At 44.0% G+C, this 16,569-nt stretch overlaps 2 protein-coding genes across 5 annotated transcripts in view; one reads left to right on the top strand and one right to left on the bottom strand.

Annotated features, from left to right (window-relative positions):
• LOC125686437 (heterogeneous nuclear ribonucleoprotein K) overlaps positions 1 to 4,523 on the bottom strand; it is a 29,261-nt gene extending 24,738 nt beyond the window's left edge. The window contains exons 1-4 of one of the 3 annotated variants that reach the window (XM_048930410.1): positions 4,391 to 4,523; positions 3,450 to 3,528; positions 3,248 to 3,327; positions 2,353 to 2,450 (exon numbers count right to left, since the gene is read on the bottom strand). In XM_048930410.1, the coding sequence (XP_048786367.1) occupies positions 2,353 to 2,450; positions 3,248 to 3,296 (147 nt within the window). In that variant the 5' untranslated portion in view covers positions 3,297 to 3,327; positions 3,450 to 3,528; positions 4,391 to 4,523. Of the gene's footprint in view, positions 1 to 2,352; positions 2,451 to 3,247; positions 3,331 to 3,449; positions 3,529 to 4,390 lie in introns of all 3 variants that reach the window. The other 2 variants (XM_048930411.1, XM_048930409.1) reach the window with 2 other exon arrangements.
• An 890-nt stretch (positions 4,524 to 5,413) lies between these two features.
• Positions 5,414 to 13,609, top strand: LOC125686428 (uncharacterized). 2 transcript variants are annotated; one of them, XM_048930396.1, is made up of 3 exons: positions 5,414 to 5,519; positions 6,027 to 6,067; positions 6,302 to 13,609. In XM_048930396.1, exon 3 carries the CDS (start codon positions 9,348 to 9,350, stop codon positions 10,893 to 10,895), a length of 1,548 nt encoding a protein of 515 aa, XP_048786353.1. In that variant the 5' UTR covers positions 5,414 to 5,519; positions 6,027 to 6,067; positions 6,302 to 9,347; the 3' UTR covers positions 10,896 to 13,609. The 2 variants fall into 2 exon arrangements, with proteins under 2 accessions (XP_048786353.1, XP_048786354.1); XM_048930397.1 differs by lacking the exon at positions 6,027 to 6,067 and having other exon boundaries at positions 5,447 to 5,519.
• Positions 13,610 to 16,569: the final 2,960 nt, after the last annotated feature.

Consider the following 16,569-nt stretch of genomic DNA (forward strand, 5'->3'; position numbering starts at 1 on the left):
CTAACAAAACAGCCACTCCCTTCAAAAACAAGGGCCTCCCCTTTAACACTGAAGATAATTCAATTGCAATATCCTTCTATTACCATTACAGAATCACAGTATCGTAGGGGTTGGAAGGGACCTCTGGAGTAGTTTGCAGAAGACAACATCCAGGTGGGTTTTGAACGTTTCCAGAGGAGACTCCACCACTCTGGGCAGCTTGTTCCAGTGCTCTGCCACACGCTCAAATAAATTTTTCCTCATGTTCAGATTGAGCTTCTTGTGTTCCAGTTTGTAATCATCGCCCCTTGTCCTGTCACTAGGCACCACTAAAAAGAGACTAACCCCACCCTCCCTTTAGCTATTTAAAAGCATTGATAAGATTCCCTCTCGGCCTTCGTTCCTTTAGGCTAAATAGTTTGATGGATTAGGAATTGGCTGGCTGGACACAGCCAAAGGGTTGTGATCAATGGCTCTGTGTCAGGGTGGAGGCCAGTCACATGTGGTGTCCCTTGGGGTCAGCCTGGGGACCAGTGCTCTTCAACATCTTCATCAATGACATAGACGACGGCATCGAGTGCACCCTCAGCAAGACTGAGTATGACACCAAGTAGAGCGGTGCAGCTGATATATCGGAAGGAAGGGAAGCCATCCAGAGGGACCCTGGACAGGCTGGAGAAGTGGGCCCATGAAAACCTAATGAGGTTCAACAAGGCCAAGTGCAGGGTGCTGCACTTGGGTTGGGGCAATCCCAGGTGTTTATACAAACTAGGGGAAGATCTCCATGAGAGCAGCCCTGCAGAGAAGGACTTGGGGGTCCTGGTGGATGAGAAGCTGGACATGAGCCAGCAGCATGCGCTTGCAGCCCAGAAGGCCTACTGTGTTCTGGGCTGCATTAAAAAAGGGGTGGCCAGCAGGGGAAGGGAGGTGATTGTCCCCCTCTACTAGGCTCTTGTGAGGCCCCATCTGGAGTACTGCATCCAGGCCTGGGGCCCCCAGTACAGGAAGGACGTGGAGCTCTTGGAGCATGTCCAGAGACGGGCCACTAAGATGATCAGAGGGCTGGAGCACCCCTCCTGTGAGGAAAGGTTGAGGTAACTGGGCTTGTTTAGCTTGGCAAAGAGAAGGCTCCGGGGAGAGCTCATTGTGGCCTTCCAGTACTTGAAGGGAGCGTATAAACAGGAGGGGGAATGGCTGTTTACAAGGGTGGATATTGATAGGACAAGGGGGAATGGTTTTAAACTGAGACAGGGGAGGTTTAGGTTAGTTATTAGGAGGAAGTTCTTCACACAGAGGATGGTGACGCACTGGAACAGGTTGCCCAAGGAGGTTGTGGATGCCCCATCCCTGGAGGCATTCAAAGCCAGGCTGGATGTGGCTCTGGGCATCCTGGTCTAGTGGTTGGTGACCCTGCACATAGCTGGGGGGTTGAAACTCGATGATCATTGTGGTCCTTTTCAACCCAGGCCATTCTATGTTGTTTTTTAAACATACACAGCCATTATGTTGGTCCGAGGTCTCAGCCTTTCCTCATGAGTGATGATCCAGGCTTCTAATCATCTTTGCCAACCTCTGCTGGACTCTCTTCAGTAATTGTCTGTCTTTCTTGAACTGAGGATCCCAGAACTAGACACAATACTCCAGATGTCGTCTCATCAGGTCAAAGCGGGAGGTAACCTCCCTTAATTTGCTGGCCACGCTTTTTTAATGCACACCAGGATATCATTGGCCTTCTCAGCCACAAGGGCACATTGCCAGCTCATGGCCAATCTGTTGTGCACCAGGATCCCTAGATCCTTCTCCTCAGAACTCCTTTCCAGTAGGTCAGCACCTACCCGAGACACATCCAACCTGAGGCCCTCAGCCCAAAACAGCTAGTAATAAGTATTCATTCCTGTCTCCTGTTGCCATGCCATCACGGTGGCTCATCCTCACTGAGCCAAGCACACCAACAGGTGCATACTCATTAATCAGCAACAACCAAAACAGCCAAATAAGCCAGAATTAACTCCTTTTTACTCAATGCAGTCCAGGCAAGCCAAAAGGTTGGACCTCCATGCCCTAACCAGTACTGATGCATGCAGTTATTCTTCCCCATGTGTAGGACTCTACACTTGCCCTTGTTGAACCTCATTAAGTTCCCCTTCTGTCCAACTCTCCAGCCTGTCCAGGTCTTGCAGAATGGCAGCACAGCCTCCTGGCGTGCACACTTAAAAATATTCCTAATAAGTTATTTTATATTAAATAAAGCACATATTCTTTCTAAACATACAACCCCAAAATACACTTTGTCACCACTGTCTTAAACAATGCTATAGAAAAGATCATAGTGATACTGAAAAGAAAAAAAAAAGAAAAAAAAACACAACATACTTTGCTTTGAAGCAGGATGCGTAACTCAACCATCTCATCTGTATTCCGAGATCTTTTGAAGGCCTGTTCTTCTTCCATATCTTCTGCAGGACGTTTGCCTGCAGACAGGTCCATGGGAAGAAAACACAAACATACACTTAACTTTCTAAGTCACAATTAAATGGAATGTGCATCAAGCTTATGCACTGTATTCCTAATGAAGCATTCTTTCCTATAAGCCCAACGCTAACTTTGGGCATCTATACAGATAGAAACAATTTTTTTTTTAATTTCATCAACCTACTGAAGACCCATTCCAAATCTATGAACTACAGTTGAAATGACAACCTTGCAGACTTCAAAATAAATTTAGACCACTTCATTTAATGAAGTACTGCATCACATACCTAGCATTTACTTTAAAATTCATAATTGTGAAAAACTGAAAGCAAAACAGCTCAAAAGCAGTTCACCCAACACTGTAATATTGGTAGAATAGAAAAGGAGTTTTTAAAACAGTTTCGAAAAACGGGTATGAATTGAATCAACCCATTGCTAATGCCCTAACTTCTTCACTTAAGATATTCACATATATATATACACATGCACATTCCTGCAATGTTAGCAACTGCAATAAATATGGTAATAAAATATTTGCATATCAAATATTTTTAAACCCTTAATTATAGAGGTTTAATTAAATTTGTCACGTCAAAAACATCCCCAAAGGAAAAGTATGTTTTCATGATATAAAAACCATGCATAGCTACATTGGATACTTTAAAAATATAAGATTAAATGCAAAAACACTAATAGAAACATATTAAATACAGTTAAAGCATTAAAAAATAACAAGAATCACTGAGATTTAAAAAGGTTCTCTCAAAAAAATAAAAATAGCCTTTTAAAAATTTACCATTTGTCTCTGTGTTGGTAAAGGTCTCCTCCTGTTGTTCAGTCTCCATTATCTTTTATTCTTAGGTGAGCAGATAAAACCTACTGAAGAATAATTAAAAAAATAAAACCACACGTTTGGGGAAAAAAATAAACCACACATTGTACTAAAGGGGGAAAAGCAAACAAAAAGAGATGCTTAGATGCTTACTTTCAGAACTTACCGGTTTTATATATGCTTGTAGAGCAAAACTCAAGTGTTCTAGACAGGATCAATACCCAACAGCCTACTGCTTCAAAAGCCTATAAAAACAGCATATGTCAGTTATGGCACTGTTCGCTTACAGCTCTGTTTTTACTACAATGAAATGCACAGGTTTGACCTGAGTTTCTGCTGCAAAGCTTTTCTTTATAAAGTGAAGAAAACATAATAAGGTAAAATACATCACTAAGAGAAGAAATAGTCACATCTGTCAACTTAAACAGCTACAATCTGGACATGCTCAGTTTTCACATTCGCTAGTTTTAAGCAATAATGTTTACTGATAATAACTTCCAAATAATTGAACTGAACAAGTATCCAGTTTCTACTTTTAATAGACTATATATCATACCTTGGAATTCCTTTCTAAGAGATGCTAAATATAAATTTGCTCCTACTGTTTAGTTCTAAACAATTTAGACTGGAGAGTACAGAACTAATTTTATAAGCTCTCCATTAACTTACCAGCAGGCATTCTATCATGTCTTCTACCTAAGCGTAACAAATGAACAAGAGAAGTTATGCAATCCACACTAAAAAAAAAACCAACTCTAGTAAAAAAATACCACTATGTAGTTACACGTAATCCTCTGCAAACATGCACCAAGAATCTAAAAGCAGCTAAACCTTTTTTATTTTGTGAAACAGTTACCTCGTTTGTAATGTATTTCTGATGAAGTGGCTACTAAAGAAGAAAAACGTCACCAGCATACTCAGACATGACAAAAAAAAAAAAAAAAAAAAAAAAAAAAAAAAAAAGCCGGAGGTCGCCCGTGTGTCTTTACTCCCACTCCCTTCAGGACAAAATGCCTTCCCCAGACATCCCCTCCCCTTCTGCAGTCCAACCGCAAAACCGCGCCATTGACTATTTCACTGTCTGCTCGGGGCAACGTTCGCCTTTACCTTTCGCACCACGTTGCCACAGAACACTCAGAAGCCCATCTTGCTCCTAAGTAGGGGAAGAGGCGGCATAACATAAACCCCCGCAGCCTTGAACCAGGGGCGCGGGACCAGCAAAAATGGCGACTACTGTAATGGCGCCTATTTGCTACTAGGCGGAGCCAGGACCGATAAACCATAACCACGCGGTCATAAGATTTCAACCGCTCTGCCCAGAGATACAAAGGAGTCACCCAGCACCCCAAGGCCGACAGAACAACGGTCCTATCACGAGAGGCTTCACCACCTCCGCGATCGCTCCCAAAGGAAACCAATCCTGCCACAGAGCGTTTCTTAACCGGCCTCACACAGCCATTTCCCTACAAGCCGCAAACGAGAGCGCACTCCCTCCTCTTCCCATCTGCTCACCATGATACCCAGCTAGTTCCAGGCGCAGAGCTACAGAGTATGTGCAAAAAAGCGACGGCCATTCCCCCGGCCTTAGTGCACACATACTAGTGTTACTGGTCTGCATTACAGTATTGCTCTGGGCGCCTACACCATGGCCACCGAGGCACATCAGTTGCCTGTAGAAATCACAGATCACCCTTCTGGCCCTTCCCTCGGGATAACTGGAGCCCTTGGGGGCCACAAATTACGACAAACCACCCCACACTTACTAAAAACACGTTACTCAGCTTCTTCCTTCATGCGGACCTACCTAAATCCATGTCCAAACCAGCAAAGAATAGCACTATCTTGCCGCTATCCACAGAAATCCTAGGACTCGGCAGCGGCTCAGGCCTCCCGTATCATTATATCATCAGACAGCAAAGCTGAGCGATCACAACCCCACTGCACACAACCATATTTAGCTTAAAAGCTCCTATCCTCCAAAAACACGTGCAGCCAACTACGCGCAGCCTCACCTACCTGCACCCATCGCGTACGGGGAGAGCACCACTAAGTGCCTAAACGAGCCTCTCCATCATCGGTTAGGGCCCTCTGCGACCCCATTGGGTAAGACAACTGCCCATCAGGCCGGAGGCTGGCCTCCACTTCGCCCCGCCCTCCGTGTAGACCACAACGTCCCAGGCCTGAGTGTCATGAGGAAATTAGTATGCTTTACTCCACACTGCTGCAGCATGCCTAGGTAATTTTGTTTGTTTGTTTTTTAATTGACTGACAGGAGCCGTGGTAAGAATAACAAAAACGGTGGATAAGGAGGGCATTAAAGAACAGCGATAGCAATTTCAGTTGGGGGGTGGAAAAATGGTGTCTGAAAATTCTGCCTTATGCTCGTCCCCTAGCGGCAAGGGGTGGGGCTAACTTTCTTGCCATAGTTTAAAGACGCTTGGGGCTGCATAGCTCCCATCGGCAGCTAGGGTGTATAGACTTCTGGAGAAGAAGAATTGGGTGTCTCAAAAACGACTGAGAGATGTTTGAAGATTACAGGATTTAGTTTGTTTTGTTTTTTTTTTTTACAGTCTAATGGTCTTGTGTTAATTGTATAGGATATTGATGTAAGGTATCTATAACAACTGAAGAGTTGTTTTAACTAAATAATGTGTGTTAACTAGTAGATTGTTTATTACAAAATACACAAATCAAGGTTTCTTCTAAAGAACTGCTGAAAACTATCATGCCTTTTCTCCCTCAGGGATGATAGTAGAGAAGTGACAGAATAAGATGTATTAGCAGGTAAGGACTTGCAAGTTTGTTTCTCATGGTGCTATCATTAAAATATTATCTTAGAACTTCGTACTTGTTTTCAAATACTCATCATTTTCATTCTACAAAATCTAAAGCATTCTTGAATAGTGATCTAGGGTAGAAGACTTGATTAATAAACGACTAATAAAGAACAAATCAACTTGTTTGTATGCTTTTTCAAGGATGATTACTTGATTTTTTTTTTTTTTTTTTTTTAAAAAGGTCAGGACAAGACACTGCCAGTCTTGCCTTGGAGCCAGGATCCACCTTTCCCAAACTTCATTTAAGGATAGGTAGTGAAGATGCAAGCATATCACCAGGTGATCCCTGCCTATCTGAGAACTATACAGGCCTTCCAAAGATAAGCAGGTTCTTTCTCTTATTTCTATGCCTACTGCTCTTATATCTAAGTAGATCCTCACTTGCTGTAGCCTACAACCTTGCTGCTCTACTCTTTTGTTATACTTTAGATCATGGTACAGTAAGTTTGGGATTAAAAGCTACTTACTTAAAAAAAGGAAAACAGGTACCCAAAGCTCTCAAAATATTACTAACAGAATGATTGTAGCGTATAGCGTTAGTCTATAGTCTAATGTTTGGTGTATTTAATTATGGTTAATTGTTTTGAACCCACAGCCAACTTAATTAACTTTTAATGTTTACTAGTTTAATCTTCTCTCAATGTATTCAAATACTTGCTGTGTTACAATTAAGTTGTAGGTGTGAAATTGTTGGCCTTAATTTTGTTAGTTTTTTTAAGAATGTATTTAAAAAAACAAGCTAAAAAAGATTTAATATTTTGTAGAAGCTCTGAAATTTTCAAATGGAAATATGCATTTCGTGTGTATAAAGCATCAGAAATTATTTACCCTATCAGTTATTTGCTGAAAATGTAAAACTAATAACTAAAATTATTTCAATTGGATTACTAATATATTCCATAGTAGCCTTCTCATCTAAATAATAGTTGTTAGACCACAGTAAACTTTTGTAGAAAACTGTCATTCTGTTTTTTCTCCCCATCAACACTTGAAACATGATTTGAGACTACAAATATCCTAAAGAAAGCAATAAAACTTACTGACAAATACAAAAAAAGGAGAAAGACAAAAGGCTTAATAAAGCATGAGCCTTTCTATGCTTCATTTAAAATAAACATTAAATGACTTCCTGTTTCTTCTTTTCTCTCTTTTAAAGAAAACATAAAGAAACAACAACCCTGTAAGTAAAAATATAATGAACAAATATACACGGTGGTGTGATTAGCCTGGTAACTATAAATTGCAAAGCTACAAAAACTATCATATGGGAAAGAAATAATCAGAAATAAATAAAAACACCCACCCATATCCTGAGCATACAGAAACACCCACCCATATCCTGAGCATACAGAAACACCCCCAAAAAGATCAATTTCCAGGAAAAAATCTTTCCTCAATTACAGTCAGCCCTTAAATGGGGTCTAGGAGAGGTAGAGTCAGGCTCTACCCCTTGCAGTCACACAGATGAATTGCTTTCACCTGAGCTCGGTGACTGTATGGGAACTGCTGAGTCACAGGCTGAACCTCTGATTGATCACCCGAGGTGAGCCATGAGTCAGCCAGAGGAGAACAGGTGAAGGCAATTCACCTGTGCTGCTGGAAGGGGGGGAGCCAGGCTCCACCCCTCCTAGACCTATTTATCCCTTTGTCATTGAGACTGTGGGATTCTGGGGGTAGAAAGTGTCTTGGTGAATGACCTAATAGCAGCCAAGCTGGCCACCATGACTGTCCATCCTGCTCTCAGACAGAGGTTATATGTGGGTGTGAGAATCCTTCTTAGTTTTTTTTTTGGCTCAAAGCTTGCTTCCTGAGGTTTTTCTTGTGATAAGACTCTGAGTGACTTGTCAGGGAGGCAACTGATGGGTGCTAACTGTGTGACAATCGATATCTCTTTGGGAACATTTGCAAGCCCCTTCCCCCAGAGCTGCTTGCTCTGTAGAAGAGCGGAAGAGAGTGCTCAACAGTGTTCACTGGCGGAAGATCTGGCTTGCGGCCAAACCGTTCCAGCTAAGTATGGAAGGTTGGGGGATGATACCATTGTATCTTGCGAAGGCAAGATGCAAGTTGGTGCCTCCCTGCTTCCTCTTATCTGCTGGCAAGGCCAGAAAGATAAGAACAAAGGAGGTTCCTGCTGAGATCCCAGAGCCAGAAGCTGCCACTCAAAGGAGAGCTGACTCGACCACTTTGGATTTGAGCTGTCACTCCAAAAACAGCTGACTTCACCACTTTGAAAGCATTGAAAAGGGGCCATCATCACCATGGTCGTCTCTCCTCGTCCTTCTCACCGTCGTCATTGGCAACAGGACAACTCTGCCTGACGACCCACCGCTACTGAAGATCAAAGACTGAACTACGAACCACGCTGGATCCATGGTGGTGACTATGTCCCTCTTGCTGCCTATAAAGACTCCTTGCTTCTTCTTTTCTATCTTTTCTATCGCCCTCCTTCCCTTCCCCCATTACCCTAATTCATAATAGTGTCCGTTCTCCCCTTCCCCATTTCCCCTAATTAAGATTTGTAATAAACTGGTTGGACCAACATTTGAACCGTTGCTTCTTAATCTCACGCCGGGTATATAGATAATAAAAGAACCTCCTCTCCCTCCTATAAATTGGAGCGAGACATTTATTTAATGGCGTAGTCGTTGCAGGATACCCACCGTGAGAGTGTTGTCCTTCCAGATATAGTCTGAAACTTTCTTTGTGTGCACCTCCTGGAGTTGCATGGAGCGATAATTTTGAAAACTTAGACGTGAGTCCTTCTCCAGGAAGACCGCTCCGCATTCTGAAACTTTGCTGTTTATGTGTGTACCTCTCTGGGATGTATGAATTAATTTTAAGTGTGTGCCTCCTCGAGAAGACCTCTCTGAATTTTGCGATTTTAAGTATCTTGTAACTGAAGTGCGAAACTTGAACCTTTTCTGTGTGTGTGTGTGTGTGTGTGTCTGCATGCACGCGCCTCTTGGGGAAGTGAGGACGTGATATTTTGTTACTTAAACGTGTGTGCCTCTCCAAGAAAGTTTATTTACTGTATTGAAACCTAGAAAGTGTTGCTTTAGCTTCACATTTTTTTTTTTTGTGCTCCCGTCAACAAAAGGGAGGCGTTATTGGAGCATTTGCATTTGTTTAGGTGTGGTGTATCTCCCTGGGAGGAGCGGTGAGGAGTAACTGAGCTTTTGAATACGTGTACCTCCTCCCTTAGTGTAGATCTTTCATTGTATTAAGAAATGAGTAACAGTAATGCCAGTATGAAAAGTGAAGATGTGTTATTTGACCTTTTAGAAAAGCATGGTGCTCGTCCCTCTTTGTCAGGGGTGGACTGGGCACGCCAAAATTGGCATAATTTGCAGAGTGTTTCGGATCGCATTAGTGTCTTACAGAATGAAGCTCGTACACGAGCTGGAAAAGGAAAGTCGTTTATTTGTGCCGTACTCGGGGCTACTTTAAAAGCAGCCGTGGAGTTCCGAAATGAAAAGCATTCGGCAGAACTCCAAACCATACAAGCACTGCAGGAATCGGTTAAAGTAACACAAGAATTGGTGAAAACTCTGCAGAATCAAATAGTGAACCTTGAGGAACAATTAGAAAGAGAGAAACGTAATTCGGCTTTGTTGCAAATGGCTTTTAAGGAACTGCTAACGTGTAAGCATGCCAGCCATACCATCACCCGCAGTTTGCCTCGAGAAAAAACTTTTCCTCAGGTGGAACTACCAGGAATGAGGGAAAGGCTAGATGAAATAGAAACTCCAATAGCCCCATTGCGTCCTTTGATGAAAACTGAATATACATTCGATAATAGTGAGGATCTAGATCCTCAAATGAATGTTAAAGAAATTCCCTTCTCAGCCACTGAACTAGCAAAATTGAAGAAAGATTTCAGCCGCTCTCCAAAGGAATCAGAGACAGAATATGTATGGAGGGTGAGTCTCACTGGTGGCGACCAGATTCGGTTAACAGAAAAGGAAGCAGAAGGTTATTGGGGACCAGGAGTATTTTTAACTACTGGCAACAGTCGTGCTCCCTGGTCATTAACACAAAGGGCTGCCTATTGGGCAGGTGGTCTCAACCCTTTAGAACGGGGAGACCCTCTTGCCATTATTGGAACAACTGATCAGTTAGTAGAGAGTGTTCAAAAGGCTGCTTGTCTCCAAATGATGTATGATAGAAAGCTGCAGCCGCACCATGAATCACCTATGATGATGCCTGTTGATCCGGAGAGAATGACTGCTTTAATTAGGGGGCTTCCAGAGTCGTTAAAACCTATAGGTATTCAGCTGCAGGGAAAAATACCGGCAATGCCTCAGGGAGAGAGAACCCAGCCAGTGTTAGAAGGAACTGTAACCCCCAACCATCTGCAGTCAGGAAACAAAGTATGGACGTGGGGAGAAGTTGCTCAAGAGTTAATTAACTATGGAAGGAAATATGGGCCAGTGGTTTCTTCCTCCACTAAACTTGAGCCAAGAGAAGTAAGACTTGCAGCAGTCAGCCTTGCCCCCAGGCCTCCTAGCTCAAAACTCAGTGGGACTGGAAGGGTCTCACTGTCAGTAAAAATTGGTAGGCGAAATATTGATCATAAACGTAATTGTCTCTGGACACTGGGCTGGCAAAAGGGTGTTCCACGAGATTTGATGAATGGATTACCCACTGTCAGGTTAGAGAAATTAGTTAACTGGTGGCCAGAACAAAAGCTCCAGAATCTCGAGGAAAGCAAAACCCCAGGTCCTAGGGTCTCTCCCAGGGAACCTGAACGGCTATCCAAGCCATTAGAAAACTGACGTCTTCGCCCCCCCCAAGTGAGCGGGGTGGGGGCGGTGAAGAGTGGATGCATGAGAAAGCTCACAACAAAGGGAAACAAGATCGTCGATTTAACACCTTCTGTCCAAAGGCCTCACCACTCTTGCCAGTTATCCCTGTGAGTCACGATCTAGTGGCTGATAAGCCAGGGAAACACTCTTACCTCCCTGGCCAGACTGTGTCGATTGACTCAGCTAACCTGAGGCCAGTTTCCCTAACCTTAACAGGATCCCTTAACAAATATCTTTGGAAGGCTAAAGATACCCCGAAAAGGGAATATGAAATCAACGCTTGCTGGATTGTTCCCTCATTTTTTAACCCTATTAACAAAGCCCAAATAAGGGCAAGTCGGTGTCTTGTTTTTATTTCACAGAAGATCCCCGTGGGACCTTGACAGAACACAAAAAGGCTAATAGCTGATTTTAACTATTTGTATTTTGTGACAGAAATACTGAAGATTTGATCATGCTAGAACACAGAATGTACCTCTTGATTACATTTTTTGGTTGCAATAGTGTTATGTTTTTTGTTGTTATGGGTGTGGGTGGTGATTGGTATCAGTCCTTGGATCTGTTAAACTTCACAACTGGGTTCAGGGCTTTTTACAGGTCATCCTGGCTTACTGGTACTCCCTGCACAGTGATACCATTTCTTTTGACCCCTTTCTTTCACCCCTTTTTTACCAAACTGATTATGATTTGCATGTAACTCCTCCACAGTGTTTCCAAATTCCTAACAAACTGGGAAATGAATCAAGGGACCCATCTAATACCTATTAGATGTGGTCACAAAAGAAATCTATCATAAAGCCTTTTGCACTGATGCTTTTCAGTGTCACACCAGTCCAGGAGTTCCATCCAAAACATGGTTGTTGGAAAGTGTCTAAGTTATAATAAGAGATGTGTATGTTTCTGGGATTACCCTTCTTTGATGGTTTGTACTGTGGGGGTATCCTGCACACACTGTCCTGTGAAAAGTTCTGTGGACTGCAACAATACTTGAACTTGCCAAACTAATATTTATATCTCTCAGCATTTGAATTGCTTTGGAAATGCTCAAGTGTAAAGTTCTCGAGACACTAAATGGTCTTAGAAAACATTCCATGGCAAGTCCACATGTTGTCAAATTAGACTAGATATGCTTACAGTAAATTAAGTGAAGTGTAATATTGTGGAGCTATTCATAAACACCACAACCTCTACTGAAGAATTCCCATCTGGATCCTGGCTTACACTGGGAGTTCCTGGGTGGGGAAAGCAGCTGACACAAATACCTAAGTTTCTTTTACCTATTTATTTATTATTATTGGTTATTGTTAAATGTATGGTTGTCTATTTTCACTTTCTACATTTTATTCAACATGTAACATTTGTGCCACCACTCCTGAGGTGTCACCGAGTGGTGTCTGTGGCAAACTGAATGATTCTAATTGTTGTCTAAAGATTGATGATAACGGTGAAGTTGTTAAACAAATTGCCCAGGGTATACGGAAAATAGCCCATGTTCCTGTCCAAACCTGGAAGGGCCTAGACGTAGATTTCTTTTCCTGGCTTCCAGGTGGCCCATGGGTCAAACGTATCCTGTTTTATCTACTGTGTGTTGTTGCAACTCTTATGTTTGTACCGTGTATGATTCCATGTTCTATTCAACTTATACAACGTGTTGTATCTTCCATGTATTTTGTAACTACTTCAACTGATGATGGACAAGTCCAACAGATCAGGGCAACATTTGTAACCAAGCCCAAGAAATCATTTGTAGTAATTGTGTAACGATTATCTTCCCCTTCTCCCCCTCCTCCTTCCTCCCCCCCCCCCGCTTCTTTGCTGTCTTTTTGTTTTCTCCCTTTTCTTTTCCTCACCACCGTGGAGGGTCACTTATACTTTATTTCAAGCAATCTTTGAGCCACGGGGTGGTGTGAGAATCCTTCTTAGTTTTTTTTTTGGCTCAAAGCTTGCTTCCTGAGGTTTTTCTTGTGATAAGACTCTGAGTGACTTGTCAGGGAGGCAACTGATGGGTGCTAACTGTGTGACAATCGATATCTCTTTGGGAACATTTGCAAGCCCCTTCCCCCAGAGCTGCTTGCTCTGTAGAAGAGCGGAAGAGAGTGCTCAACAGTGTTCACTGGCGGAAGATCTGGCTTGCGGCCAAACCGTTCCAGCTAAGTATGGAAGGTTGGGGGATGATACCATTGTATCTTGCGAAGGCAAGATGCAAGTTGGTGCCTCCCTGCTTCCTCTTATCTGCTGGCAAGGCCAGAAAGATAAGAACAAAGGAGGTTCCTGCTGAGATCCCAGAGCCAGAAGCTGCCACTCAAAGGAGAGCTGACTCGACCACTTTGGATTTGAGCTGTCACTCCAAAAACAGCTGACTTCACCACTTTGAAAGCATTGAAAAGGGGCCATCATCACCATGGTCGTCTCTCCTCGTCCTTCTCACCGTCGTCATTGGCAACAGGACAACTCTGCCTGACGACCCACCGCTACTGAAGATCAAAGACTGAACTACGAACCACGCTGGATCCATGGTGGTGACTATGTCCCTCTTGCTGCCTATAAAGACTCCTTGCTTCTTCTTTTCTATCTTTTCTATCGCCCTCCTTCCCTTCCCCCATTACCCTAATTCATAATAGTGTCCGTTCTCCCCTTCCCCATTTCCCCTAATTAAGATTTGTAATAAACTGGTTGGACCAACATTTGAACCGTTGCTTCTTAATCTCACGCCGGGTATATAGATAATAAAAGAACCTCCTCTCCCTCCTATAAATTGGAGCGAGACAGTGGGTAATCAATATCGTGATGAAAACCATTCTATACTAGAATGGTTAATGGTGGCCTGTCGTATGGTATGGCTGAATAAATCGGACATACCTTTACATACAGGCATGTGGTCCTCCATGGAGGACCTTCAAAATTATATCCACTAACTGGGTGTAAGAGTGGCTATCTATGAAGACATATTTGATGGCCCTGATATGGTAAAATTTTCAGCAGGGATGCGAGATTTAATTTTACAGCATGCTCCTTCCCATCTGTACAGTACCCTAGTCTCCATATTAAATTCTCTTGTAGCGTCAGAAGCTGTAGTCCAGCAGGCTGCCCAGATGGTTGCCAACTTGGGCGAAACAGAACGCCTGTGTACTAGGCGCAATATTCGGCTATTGGAAGAAGCAGAGGTCCTGCTGGTAAATAAAACCAAAATGGTGGCTACTCGAGCTCCTCCATTGGGACCCATGAGGGTATCCTGAAAACAAATGTTTAATGATTTAATTCGGGCTGGGGTCCAATTTGCTAAGATGGACCGCCAGCCCAACCATGTCCTTCTCCAGCTCTGGAGACAACTAAAGGACAATCAAAAATTCCAGAGCTACCCTAAGAAATGAAGGGTAAGAGCTATAGAGAGGGTTCCAACAACAACATGGAACCTAGAAGATTTTATTGTTCCAAATAGGAAAAAGAAGCCACCTCAGGTGTCTCGGGCCACAATGCCTGAGCCTTCTGAAGCAAAAGAATTGGCCCTAGCACAATTCATGGCGTGAGAAGGGATGTTAGTCCCCATAGGGCCTCCAGATGGGACCAGAGGCCCTATGTAGAATTAACGATTTATTGGTCCCGAAAAAATATTCAGAGAGTTATGGCATTGGCAGACACAGGAGCAGAAACATCAATTATCTACGGAGATGAGACAAAATTTCATGGGGACAGAGTGATGATTGGTGGTTTTGGGGGACGGACTATTCCTGTCACCCAAACATGGTTGAAATTGGGGGTTGGGCTTCTCCCACCCTGGGAGTACAAGGTGTCTATTGCCCCAGTCCAAGAATACATCCTGGGCATAGATATTCTATGGGGTCTGGCTCTCCAAACAACTTAGGGAGAGTTCATTGGCCATAGAACTCTCTGGCCATTGGCCAGAGGCATTGGGTGTATTCGATCCTACCCGCCCAGCCGAGTTGGACGTTCATGTTACTCAAGATGGCTTTGGTTGGGGCCTGTGGCAACGCCAGAGCTCTGTTCGGACCACCATTGGTTTCTGGTCTCAGGTTTGGCACGGAGCAGAAGAAAGATACAGTATGACTGAAAAACAGTTATTGGCTGCCTCTTCAGCATTACAGGCAGTAGAGCCAATAACTCAAACAGCTGCAGTTATAGTCAAGACCACTCTGCTGATTCAGGGGTGGGTGAAAGATCTGACCCACCTTCCTAAGACAGGGGTGGCCCAAGCACAAACAGTGGCACGATGGGTCGCCTATCTCAGCCAAAGGAGCAGTCTGTCTTCATCACCCTTGAAAGAAGAACTCCAGAAGATGCTAGGCCCAGTGACGTATCACAGTGATGCACCAAAAGAAATACTGGTCGCTCCACCAGAGAAGAGTCCCGTTCAGGAGGGAAAATATCCTATCCCTGAAGATGCCTGGTACACAGATGTGTCCAGCAAGGGCAACCTGAGCAAGTGGAGAGCCATAGCATACCATCCTTCCACCGAGACAATCTGGTTCGATGAGGGGGAAGGTCAGAGCAGCCAATGGGCAGAACTGCGAGCCGTGTGGATGGTTATAACCGAGGAACCCGGTGATAGTATCCTGAACTTCTGCACAGATAGTTGGGCTGTGTACCAGGGGCTCACTCTTGGGATTGCACAGTGGGCCACCCAGGAATGGACTATCCACGCCCGACCGATCTGGGGCAAAGACGTGTGGTTAGATATATGGAATACGGTCAAACACAGGACTGTACGTGTCTACCATGTTTCTGGTCATCAGCCCCTACAGTCACCGGGAAACGATGAAGCTGACACACTGGCCCGAGTTCGATGGATTGAGAATTCACCATCTGAGAACATTGCCTGTTGGTTACATCAGAAGCTGCGGCATGCAGAACAAAAGACAATGTGGGCAGCTGCTAAAGCATGGGGACTGCCCATACAACTATCCGATATCGTCCAAGCATGCTGGGATTGTGACACTTGCTCCAAGATGAGTCCGAGATCGTTGCCCGAAACAATAGCCCATCTTGCTAGGGGACACAATCCTCTCCAGCGATGGCAGGTCGATTACATTGGACCCCTTCCTCGTTCTGAAGGGGCAAGATACGCCCTGACTTGTGTCGACACTGCAAGTGGGCTGCTGCAGGCCTATCCAGTACCGAAAGCAAACCAGGCATATACCATCAAGGCACTCACTAAACTGATGTCTGCCTACGGGACACCTCAAGTCATCGAGAGCGACCAAGGGACTCATTTTACTGGTGCAACGATACAGCGCTGGGCAGAAGAAAATAACATCGAATGGCGATTCCACCTGCCATATAATCCAACGGGGGCAGGCCTCATCGAACGTTATAACGGTATTCTTAAGGCTGCCCTGAAGACAGACTCCCAGTCCCTGCAGGGGTGCACGAAAAGACTGTATGAAACCCTGCGGGACTTGAATGAAAGACCTTGAAAGTACTGACCCAGAGCCCTGAGAATGTTGCAGACGACATGGGCCACCCCGCTTAGGATCCAAATTACTGGCACTGATCATCAAGTAAGACCCCCGATTGGTAACGATAATAGTCTTTTGCTCCCTGCCCGAGAATTTAGAGCCAGGTACCCATAAAATAAAATGGCCCTGGAAGGTGCAGGTAGGACCCAAGTGGTGTGGCCTTCTTTCAC

This window comes from Lagopus muta, chromosome W, assembly GCF_023343835.1.
Source record: "Lagopus muta isolate bLagMut1 chromosome W, bLagMut1 primary, whole genome shotgun sequence".
NCBI lineage: Eukaryota > Metazoa > Chordata > Aves > Galliformes > Phasianidae > Lagopus > Lagopus muta.